This window comes from Nansenia antarctica (assembly GCF_963989245.1).
Source record: "Nansenia antarctica genome assembly, chromosome: 7".
Classification (NCBI taxonomy): Eukaryota; Metazoa; Chordata; class Actinopteri; order Argentiniformes; family Microstomatidae; genus Nansenia; species Nansenia antarctica.
In genome coordinates, this window is record NC_137677.1 from 7187629 (window position 1) to 7200128 (window position 12500).

The 12500-nt window shown below is 49.5% G+C and overlaps 1 protein-coding gene across 1 annotated transcript in view; it reads left to right on the plus strand.

The window, feature by feature from the left end:
- Window positions 1-12500, plus strand: part of celf5a (cugbp, Elav-like family member 5a) — a gene marked incomplete at both ends in the record, with an annotated part of 111410 nt that overhangs the window by 10378 nt on the left and 88532 nt on the right. The window contains one exon of the mRNA XM_080535445.1: window positions 9251-9333. Within this exon, the coding sequence (XP_080391571.1) occupies window positions 9251-9333 (83 nt within the window). The remainder of the gene's footprint in view (window positions 1-9250; window positions 9334-12500) is intronic.

The following is a 12500-nucleotide window of genomic DNA, read 5'->3' on the forward strand; positions in this document are numbered from 1 at the left end:
AGGTATTATGTAGTCATCTGGTGTTGTTACTTTAGGTAAAATAATCACTGCTGCCATCATGAAGAATAACTATTACTACTACAGGCGTGCTACTGCTAATGGTGTTGATGTTAGTACTTACTACTGATGATATTACAATTCTCATAGGATTTCCACTGTCCTGAATAACAGATGAATATTCAACGTAGACCAACAATGGAGCAAGACACACATTATGATGGAAAATGTCTATGAATATATTGGGTCCACGAGGGCTAATGTGGAGATGCTAGCTGCTCAGCATGGTTATAAATAGAAAATCTGTGGTATTTCCGAAAATAGGTTAAGCTGCCATCACTGCGCTGTTGGCATGACATCACTGATTGCCTGCCAGCCTCCCCCTAAAGACTGCTCCCATACTGGGGAGGGAGGGAGGGGGGACAGAGGGGGGACGGGGCTGGGGGAGCAGCTGTAGTCCACTGTGGGGGTCTCGGTCTCCCCCTCACAACCAGCTTTGTTCCCCTCTTCTCTGCCCCGTCCTCTCCATCCCAACGAAGGAGTGGTAACCATATATATATATAAATAGAATTCATGAAACAAACACAGGCCCCTCAGACCAATTTGAGAATGGGAATCATGTCTGTTGTCTAAATTCTAACAGTATAATGGGAACACACCGTGTGCTTCTGCTGCTGGGGATAGACATCCTGGGACACGCTGTTCTTAATGGCTGCCTGGGTGCTTTTGATTGGAGATCACTTCAGTGCGTTGCAGCAGGGCAACATACATTCAGTAATTACTTTGGAATGGTGCAGATATATTAAACACAGAACGGTGGATAGTACAGCTACAGATGGGAGAAAAAGAAAGTGTGGGTTGTTCATTTTAGCAGCGTTAGATAGATAGATATGAGATATTCACTGAAGTTTTTATTCACTGCAATGGGATATAGGCAACACATTATGGTGAGTTGCAAAATGGCACCCTTTCCATATTTGACAACTCAATGATAAAGCTGGCTTTAAAGGGATGGTGCAGCCTATTTTAATGTGTAGGAGAAAAATCATCTTATGAGTTGTACTCCTACAGTGGGCCGGTAGTGAAAGCTTCCCTGGTTCTCCCCACTAGCTTCTCCGCTAGCTACCCGGATTCTGACAGAACTTAAGTCAGCATCATTTAAATTGCTAAAATCTCCCTCAGAGAAACTTCAAACACAATTTTGTCGTGGCTATATACTAGACACACCTGTTGATGCTGTTTTGCAATAATATGCAATGATGGGTTTGTCACATGTACTTCCTGAATTCCATTAGGATCCTGGCAACCTTTTGTTCACAGCTAGTAATCACTCTCTGTGGAGTGCCTTGCACTGTAAGGGGAGTGCTTGGCTGGTGAAATCGAAATAAAGAGGCTCTGTAAGTCTGCGAAGAGGAAATAGTTCCAGTTCTGAGCAAATCGATTAAGCCGCAAGGGCTTTATTTTCAATAGAATGCATATCAAAAAATCCTTTCAAGCGTAAACTCGCGGCTAAACTTTGTTTGACATTTCTCTGAGGAGACTTTGGCATGTAAATTAAACTAATTTAGCTAATTTAAGTTCCATCGGAATCCTGTCTATTGGAGAGGGTACAACTAGCTATTAGCCTCTGATGCAGAAGCACAGTGGAGAATGGAGAAGCAGAGAGGAGCTCTCACTGCTGGCCCTCTGTATGAGGACAACTCGGGGTAACATATTGATATTTCCTCTCACATGAAAATAGGGCTGAACCATCCCTTTAATTCATTTGACTTCTCAGAATAATCACTAACAGATTATTTGTTGGCTAGTTTTTTGGCTTCACACATCCCAAGAGTTCTGACAAGCGTCCCCTGCCTCTACTAGAGAGGTTGTCCCTCTCATTCACAGTCCCAGGGGTTGGTCTTCAAGGGACCAAAAAGACATTTTTGGAACCTTAATGTCAGCCATCGCCGTCACCATCAAACACATCAATACAATTAACTGGATCCCACCTGCTAATAACGTAAGACCACCTTTGTTAATGATGATCATTACAATCTCGCCCAGTGGTGAAAAGCAAGGCACCAAGCAACTCTGAGAACACAACAAATCTGTAATATTTGTCATGTAGCACCTAGAGAAAATCAGAATGAAAAATGGGCTCCATGCTCAAAGCATGCGACGGGAAGACCTCATTACACGTCTGTGATGAGGAATCAAGATCCATGTGCAATCAGTATTTTCCTCTGAATGCAGCCCTGAATAAGAGTAGATGCAAAAATCAAGTGCATGATGAGAGATGGGAGGATGACTTTCTCTCTTTCCCCTCTCTCTATCACCCCCATCCTGTCAACCAGTGGAGCTTTGAAGCTCCGTCTTTAAAAGACACCTTTCAATTTGTAAAATGAAAGGAGCCGAAAAGTGGATCTGGCTCTCAGAGGCTCGCCAGTCTGACTAAATGTGAATTAACTGTGATCAATTTGATCTGACTCCAGGTTCAAACGCTGACACTCTTTTAAAATAGGTCAGTAAAAGTATGAATATACCGTCATAAACGCCAATTCTGCCAAACTAAATGAAGACCTTGTTTTTTTTATCACACGTTCGGTTTTAGAGGCTGTTGCTGCTAGCGTACCTGTATGCTATCTTTTTTATTTGGTGTCCTTTTCCTCCGGTTTGGTCAGGGCATGTTTATTTTTCAAGGGGGTTGTTATAGTACATGAAGAGGAAGAGATGCAGTTTTCTGACCTTGACAGGGGCTGGGAGAGAGAGAGAGAGAACTTCTCATTGATTTCTGTGTAAATCCCTAGGCTGTGGAGGAGGCTAAGAGGGAGAGGGGGGGACATTGACTTGGCAGGTAAACTCCCATTGCCCTCCATCAGATCAGATGTGAGTCTTAAACCCTGCGCCCCTCAGTCTTAGCCATCGTAAAGGCGAGAACACACACACGCGCACACGCGCACACGCGCACACACGCGCACACACACACACACACACACGCACACACACACACACACACACACACACACACACACGCACACACACACAGACACACACACACACGCACACACACACACACACACACGCACACTTCACACACACAGACACACACTCTCACTGTATTTACTGCACAGTGAAACCTCATCCATTAGCGGTGTCAATTAGTCTCCTCATCAGGGATGCTGGCCACTAGATGTATTTATAGTGCTGCTGGCAGTGGCTTAAAGCACGCAGGGAGACTTCCCCTTTGCACCGGGCAACATCTACAATACTCTAGGTGCCAGAGGCCCCCACTGCAATATTGGCTGTTGGGGAGTGTTTCTGGCCCTGTTGTTTTAGAGTCACTGCCCAACTGTAGCTGTCGAACCGACCACACTACTGAATAGACTCTGGCCGAGTGTTAATTTGTCAAAAGCTATTTCTCAGCTGTGTTGCACTTGGCTGTCTACTACTACTACTTCTACAGTATTGATCCCCCCCCCCATCACCACACACACACACACACACACGCACGGAACGCACGCGCGTGCACACACACAGACACACACACACACACACACAAACACACACACACACACATACACACACACACACACAAACACACACACACACACACACACACACACACACACACAGAGACACAGCCTTTCAGAGGGAATCGTTACATTTTATTGCGTCTGTCACCCTCATTATGCGCCCGGCCACGCAGTACACACTGTACACTGTACATACACACACACACACACACTCACACACACACACACACACACACACACACACGCACACACACACACACCACTATGTCGGACCTGTAGTGTCCTTCAAGAGGCGTTTCCTATGGATCTGTTGGAGTCATGCTCGGAAGGCCTTGATAGTGTACGAGCGAGCAGGGCAGCAGATCAATGGTGTGGTCTCCTTCAGAGGGTCACAGAGGAGAATAGGGTCCAGTTAGAGGAGAGGAGGGTCCAGGGATTCTCTCTCCGTCAGGGTGGTTAAGGCCTTCTTAATATAATAATAATAATAATAATAATAATAATAATAATAAACCCAAGGACGCTTTCCCAAATATATATATTTTTTGAACTTTTTGTTGACATGCGTAAGTGACATTTTTGTTTATAAAAGTTTCAATGTTTTGATTATGCATTCATGGGGGGACATGCATACATGTAACAAGGGTAGGCGCAATAAGCCACGGCTTCAGCCTACACCTTTTTGGTCCTGATGTTATAAATTGTGACTATGCACATTTTCTTATATCTGTATTGTGAATTGTATAGGGGACCAAAATAAACATTCTCAATCAATCAATCAATCAATCAATTCTAAAGGGGAATGGTCAGACAGACTAAACAGAAAACAAACAAAGCAAAACAGAAACATTGACTAGGGGCCAAAGGCCTTGGTGAACAGATGGGTTTGAAGGAGTCCAGGGTGGGGGGGGGGGGGCGTTGCGGATCACTATGGGGAGGGAGTTCCAGAGGGTAGGTGCGGCCACGCTGAAGGCTCTCTGTCCCTAAAGGTCCGTAGGTTGGTGCGGGGGGGTGGACAGCAGGTTCCCATGTCTGCGGACCGCAGGTTCCGGGAAGGGGTATGTTGGGAGAGGAGGTTCTTACCTCTGCCGCTCTCTCTCAGACTCAAGTCTCCCACGGTATTTCTTTAAATTAAAAAAAACATATATTTCTACCTGTAGAACCTTCTATCTGGTTGAACCTTTTCCTCTGTCTAAGAGTGCGGTCCCTACCCAGGGTGCAGTAGGGAGCCGGAGCCTCGATAGCTCACAGGCTCACTTTAAGTTGCCTGACTTAATTAAGGTTTACAGGTTTCGCTAGAGTACTGCTTATATTACAGCACTCATTACAAGCCAATTAGGTCTAGGGGCAGGGAAAATATTGTTGTCGGGAACAATGAGTGAGAGCACTTTGGGAAGGACTGGCGCTCCTCCTGAGTATTATTCTGTTTTTTTCAATTTCCGGAAGAGCAATCGGTCAGTGGTTGCGGCGGCGGCGGTTGTGTGGTTGTGTGTGTGTCTGTATGTGTGTGTGTGTGTGTGTGCGTCTCGACTGTGTGTCTGTCAGGGGTTACCGAGGTGAGGGAGTGATTAAGAGCCGTAAGGACTGCTCTGAGACCTGTCTGATTACCTTCCGCTAGTCAATCTGCAGCATCCAGCAGGACCCATCCCCAGCACGGCATCGTCGGTTCAGGTCATAATCACATTGTATCAGTGCTGCTGATGATGTGGATTTCAGCGTCGCCCCCCCACCCCCACCCCCACTCCCACCCCTCACCACTCACCCTCCCCCCACCCCCACCCCCTCCGAAAAAGCGCTATCATTTCCTCCAAGCCCCTTGCAGCAGTAAATGAAGTAAGCAAGTAATCTACCTTCGGCGATGACATTTTCCACAGAGTGCAAATGATGTGTGAGGGGGTAGAGGAGGGGGGGGAGAGGAGGGGGAGAGGGGGGGAGGAGAGGGGGGAGAGAGCGGTGAGACTGGTGCCAGGGCTGGCTCCGTTTTCTGCTTCCTTCACACTTTTTTGGTGAAGTAAATGCCACAGCGAGGGGAAGTTCACGCTTTTTCATTACACTGGGGGCTCAGGCTCCTCTGGGGCAAAGACATGGGAAGGGAGAGGTGGTGGCGTATGTGTGGTGTGTGTGTGTGTGTGTGTGTGTGTGTGTGTGTGTGTGTGTGTGTGTGTGTGTGTGTGTGTGAGCGCCCGTGGATGGATATGTTTGTGTTTGCCTGTGTGGCTGGGTGTGTGTGTGTGTGCTTATGTCAACGTGTCTGTGTCTATTTCCATCTGTGTGTGTGTGTGTGTGTGTGTGTGTGTGTGTGTGTGTGTGGGTGTGTGCGTGTATGTGACATCAGGTACTGCAGGGTGTTGTAGGCTCTTAGAATAAGTGCTGATTCTAAAAGCACGAGGAGAGAGAGGGGTCCACGGTCATTGATTTACCAACAGCACCTCTCTACACTTAGCAGGAATTACCCACTTCTCACAGATTAGGGCCAAAGGTGCGGGACCAGACACACGCTCCCTCCCGCACTAGTAATGGAGGGCCCGCTCGGCAGTAAATAACCCAGCAAATGGCTGCGGTGGTGGCCAGGGGATGAAGCCAGGGGAGCACAGACCTCCCCACCTCCCCCCACACCCCCCCTCGCCACCCCCCCCCCCCCCCGCCCCCCGCCCCCTCTATGTTGGCTCTTTAATTACAGGCCATTTCAACTCGCTGGAGACCGAGAGAGAGTCACCTCCATGCCCCTCCTAGACACACACACTCGAATAAGACATACCCACACACACGCACACACGCACACACGCACACACACACACACACACACACACACACACACACATCCATCCCCCTTTGCCTGATCAGCACTGCGGCCCCCCGTGTGTCCCAGCTGAGGCAGCGCGACTTGTCAGGGAGAGGAGTACACACACACCATAGTAGAGTTGAGGAGGAGGGTTCTTCACTGGGAAAAATCAGTGTAGAGGAGATAAGGCTGTTTTAGATTGCTATCAAATGATGCAGCGGATCATATCCCCACGCTGGCGTCCCCAGCGCTGTGTCAGCAGGGATCCTCCGGTTACAGGGCCGCTCTCCGCTTTTGTCGTATTTCAAACTATTTCATCATGCCGGGAGACAGAGTTACTCACTTGGTATGCAACGCAACGCCGGCAATTTGTACGTGTTTGGATTCCAATTATAAAGTTGTTAAAGCCCTTTTTTTCGCCCATGGCCTGCGAATTTCTTATTAAGCCATACTTTAAAAGAAAATAGAAAATGCTATTTAAATGGAGTTCATGTCTCTCTTTTGTTTGCTGGCAATTGTTGGTTGTTATTAATTTATTCACAATGCCGTATGTGTTACACATTAAGGCATAAATCCAATTTGCGCTGTGTTTGTGATTTGTAATATGCAAAATACTCACTGCTCACTGACAGATACGGCCCCGGCGTTTATCAAATAAACCAAACAGCACAACACAATTTAACAGAACAGCAATCCGAAAACGGCCCAATTTTCGGCACCATCGTCAACCCAGGGAAATCCACTTTGCCTCAGCCAGATATGGATAACTGATGCAGGGGAAAAAAGAGCGTCAGGAATCAGGATTGATTGATTTGCTGGGTGGCTATCGGGGATCGTTAGGTCAGGTATCGGCGGGACAATGGGTGGTGTGCAGAGAGACGCACCGTGACACCAAAGCGCTACAGTCATGCAACTGAGAGGTCGTGACCCCAGACCGACAGACTCTCCCTCGCTGGGCCGGTGAACCCGCAGAGAGCCGCAGGCCTAGCTAATGACGCTACGCTACGTCACGATCGATGGATCACTTCCGACGCGTCGCTCTGCTGTTACGAAAGGTTACTGCCATACAGAGAGCTTATCTACAAGGCATAACATGAACATGCATTCACAGAAAGATATCACAGTCACAGAAAGTCTATATAGAGCAGAACAAGTATGGAGTGAGAAACACATACATGTCATTATCAGGTGTGCTCGGGCGTTGAGTGAGTTGGTCAATTTATGGATGGCTAAAATTGATATGATAATATGCAACATGGGGAACGAATAGGAATACTGTCTCCATAAAGACACCTAATTCATCACCGCCCACTGAATACATTTTCCGTTGAAATATGATCCAAAGTGGTGATGTGGTCGAATAAACCATCTTCAGAATGGCAGAAATATGATCGTGCGTGTGTGGTAACCCACATGAACCTCATTAATATAACAGAACCAAATCTATTTATTCAGACAGTCAGGGGGAAATGATTGCTTCAATACCCCTGCTAGTGTACCCCCTCCCCCCCCCCCCGCCCCCCTCGCCCCCCTCTCTCTCACCCTTCTCATCTATCTCTTGGCTTTGTACCTGCTCTTTATTTGGCCGCCAGGGTGCTGGAGGGAGTGTGTGTGCGTGTGTGTGTGTTTGTGTGTGTGTTTGTGTATGTGTGCGTGTGTGTGTTTGTGTGTGTGTGCGTGAGAGAGAGAGAAAGAGACAGACAGAGAGAGACAGAGCCAGAGAGATGGAGATTGTGTGTGTGTGTGTGTGTGTTTGTTTGTGTGTGTGCGTGTGTGTGTGTGTGTGTGTGTGCTAGTCACCTGGGGTCGCGTGGCTGGGCATTCACTCTGTGTTCAGGGAGCCCTGGGGCTTGATGCCTCCCCCTCCTCCCCCTCCTCCCCCTCCTGCCCCCCCACCTCTCTCCCTCGCTCCCTCGCTCTCTCCCTCCCTCCCTCCCTCCGTCTGCACAGCGTTCTCTCACCCTTTCTCCCTCCTGCGGCCCTGCTCTCTCTCGCCGTCTCTGCTGCTGTCAGAAGGGCTCAGCGTTGTGTAGCGCGGCAGCATGCTAGGAGCTCTGGACAAGGAGAGAGGCTGAACTACGGGGCGGGGGTGGAGAGAGAGAGAGAGGGTGGGGGGGGGGGGGTGGAGAGACAGAGGGGGGTGGATGGAGAGAGAAAGGGGGGGAGTGGAGAGAGAGAGAGCAGGGGCAGGGGTGGAGAGAGAGAGAGGGGGCTAGGGTGGAGAGAGAGGGGGGGAGAGATTGAGAGAGAGTGGGGGGATAGAGAGATAAGGGGGAGAGAGAAGGGAGGAGAGGGAGAGAGGGAGAAAGTGACATAGAGAGAGAAACAGAGAGAAAGAGAGAGAGAGAAATGAAAGAGAGAGAGATAAAGAAAGCGTCCAGCAGCAGCCTTGCTTTGCAGAGCCCCCTCGGCTACCCACCTGCCCACTCCCCGCCTGCCCACTCACCGCCCGCCCGAGAAAAAAATAGACTTTCTGTGCATTTAGACTGTCCGCTAGAAGTGTCCCCGACGGCCCTGGTCATGCAGCCTCCTCATCGGGAGGGACACTTCCTCTTTCGCGGAGTGTTGTTTTTCATGACTGACAAGGGACTTGAGTCTAAGTGAAGTTGATGGGGACCGAGTAGAGTGTGTGTGTGTGTGTGTGTGTGTGTGTGTGTGTGTGTGTGGGGAGGGGGGGGGGGGGCAGGAGGGAGGTGGGTGCTATCGAACACAGTTCAGTGATGCTGAATATAGGCTTGTATTAGTGAGTGCTCAGTAACTAGGGCTATAGGGCTTCAGAGTCCATTTTCTCGATTGTTCTGCGACCGAGCTAATGTCGCTAACGCGTCTAAGTTTAGTGGAGTCCCGTTGGTGTTTGTGTTCGGTTTTTTCTTGTTGTTGTTTGTGTTCAGTACTCAGTGTTCAGGGACACTAACATTTAAATATCTCCCCCCCCGTCTCTGTGTTTTTTCCCCCGCAGGCTGTGCATTCCTCACCTACTGCGCCCGTGAGTCGGCCATCAAAGCCCAGAACGCACTCCATGAACAGAAAACTCTGCCAGGGGTAAGTCTCTCTTTTACCCCCCTCCCCCTCCTCGCCGTCATGGCCCTCCACCATGCCATCTGCACAGAGCAGCCCACACCAGCCGACTCCAGCCCTCAGAGATAAACCAAAAAGAAAAAAACCTTTGGTAAAGGATTCAATCAATACGCCAGCCTTTTAAAGGCCTGGCCTGAACTGTTTCATGTGTCTGGTCTCTGGGGGATGTGGCCCTGCATTGATCAGATGCACTCCCGCTGCACACGCTTGTGGAGGCAATGACATCAAATGTCAATTAATTTGTTCTTTTTTCTGCATTAGAATTATTCTTTTTTTTCAAACGGTCCCCCAAAAACGTCCCTTTTATAGAAGGCCTAGTGGAGTCGTCGTTGTTCGCTGAAAAAACGGAATTGATATGACCTGGTCAAAATGACTAGTTTGATAAACCCATTTGATAAAAGGAAAAGCTGTAATAATAATGTGTGGAAAGGAAAGAGGTCAAATGTGTGTGTTTGGGTGTATGTGTGTGTGTGTGTGTGTGTGTGTGTGTGTGTGTGTGTGTGTGTGTGTGTGTGTGTGGTGTGTGTGTGTGTGTGTGTGTGTGTGTGTGTGTGTGTGTGTGTGGGTGGTGTGTGTGTGCGTGTGTGTGTGTGTGTTTGGTCTTAGCATTCTCCCGATTGTAGATAGCTAGGAGACAAGGACAGTCTCTATGGAGCAGTAGAGCAGGGTCCCCTACAAGGCACGGCCCGCGTGGCCAGATCAAACCTGCCCCAGCATACAGAGAGAAGTCAGTAGAGGGGAGTCGAGCCGAAGCCCTATCTACTGTACTGAGACAAGGGGAGGACGAGCGCTCAGCCATGAGGCACATGTTACACATTAAAGATGCAAATACAACACCGGGAAAGAAAAAAATAATAACTTGGAACATTTTCTGGCGCTTTCTTGCAAAACAAGTTGTTTCTTTTATCCTTCAAATTTGCCAAGCTCAGAGGCCGGAGGGCTCTTTCTCTCTCTCTCTCTCTCTCTCTCTCTCTCTCTCTCTCTCTCTCTCTCTCTCTCTTTTTTTTCCCCTTCCCTTCCTTAAAGAGCATTTGAATAATAAAAAAAAAAAGTTACTCTGTGAGAGAACGCCAAGGGATGTGTTGACGGTGGGCTTTAACTGTGTTTAGCAGCGCGTTAAAAAAAGAGGGGGGGGGGGATTCTCTCTCTCTCTGAGCTCATCCCCGTCCTGCTCGTAGAGTCTCCGCCGCTCACGGAGTCGCTAATTGCGCCCCTTTGCCAGCCTCAGAGGGCATCCGTCAGGGTTGACCCACCACTGGGATTAAACCAGGGATGTGGATGAATTTATAAACGAGGTGTGTGTGTGTGTGTGTGTGGGGGGGGGGGGGCGGGGGGGACAGTCACCGGAGAGAAGGATGCCTCCTGCCTCCTCCTCCGCTCGGAGAGAAATCGTGTCTCTAAAACCATCTGGCTGCTGAAAGATTTAACAACCATGTGGATGGAGCTTGATAGACTACCGGTCCATGGCGAAGGAAATCAAGGAGCGCTAACTTCTTCTGTTCATGTTTTGGTATGTTTTAGAATATTTATGTTTCTGTTTGGTTGCTCATAGGCATGCTCTAGATACACACACACACACATACATGTACGCATGCACGCACACAAGGGTAATAGTGTACTATTATTAATAATCCTACATAACAGTGTCATACAGCGAACACAAAAGTAGCCTTTTTGATACTGTGTGGGCATTTAGTATTCTTCATGCTGATAGCCACTTTGTCTCTATGCAACATTTGTAATTTTCCATAAATCCCTAAACTGCAGCCCGTTGAGTTGTAATTACAGGGAAAGTCACTTTTACTCATAGTGAATGAACAATACACACACGCACACACACACACACACATACACACATGCACACGCACACACACACACACACACACACACACACACACACACACACACACACACATACACACACACAGACGCACACACACACAGACGAACACACACACACGCATACACACACACACACACACACACACACACACACACACACAGGGTGAAAGTCGCTGTGCATTCTCTCTCGCCAGTTCTCCAGCCCCCCCTGCTGAGTGTTCTCCCTCCTCTCTTCCCCCCTTCTCTCTCCCTCCTCTCTCCCCCCCTTCTCTCTCCCTCCTCTCTTCCCCCCTTCTCTCTCCCTCCTCTCTTCCCCCCTTCTCTCTCCCTCCTCTCTCCCCCTTCTCTCTCCCTCCTCTCTCCCCCCTTCTCTCTCCCTCCTCTCTCCCTCCCTTCATTCTGCCTCCTCTCTTCTCCCCTTCTCTCTCCCTCCTCTCTTCCCCCCTTCTCCCCCCCTCCGCTCTCCCTGAGATATAACATGTCACGGAAATGTAACAGCGAGACATTGACGGGTGTCAGACGCCACAGAGGAGACTACACCGTGGTGCCCCCCCCTCCCCACAGATGAGACTACACTCTGCCCCCCCCCCTCCCCACAGAGGAGACTACACCGTGATGCCCCCCCCTCCCCACAGAGGAGACTACACCGTGGTGCCCCCCCTCCCCACAGAGGAGACTACACCCCTCCCCACAGAGGAGACTACACCCCTCACCACCAACCCCCCCAACCCATCTTCTCCCCTGTGGTAAATGAGAAACACACGGGTGGTCTGAGGAAACAGCAGTCACAGCGTTTGTGTACCGCAACAGCAGTCACAGAGCAAACACGGACACAGGAATAGGAGCAACACAGACACACACACACACACACAACAGTTTAGTTTAGGCCTAACTAGCATAGCGTCACCGCTAAACACCGCGGGGTGTTGTATAATATAGTCTAGTGGGGTGTTGTATAGTATAGTCTAGTATAGTATAGTATAGTGGATTGGTGTACTGGGCTGGAATCAGGGGAGGCTGGTGGAGGTGGTAAATCGGAGGCCGGTGTGTTCGCATGTGTTTCCTACCCTTCCTCATTCCCGTGGTTTCATGCGCTACAACGAACCCGTCCTCCCGCGTCCCCGTCTACCTCCGCCGGCCTCCGCTGACTGGAATACAGATGCGCCCCGGGCCCGGTGGCGGGGAGGGGGGTGGCCTCAGGGAGGGGGGGAGGGGGGGACGTTGGCGGAAGTTTGGCCACGGAGCCGGAGAGGCTCTGACAGCTGTCCAGGTGCGTACAGTAGAGCACC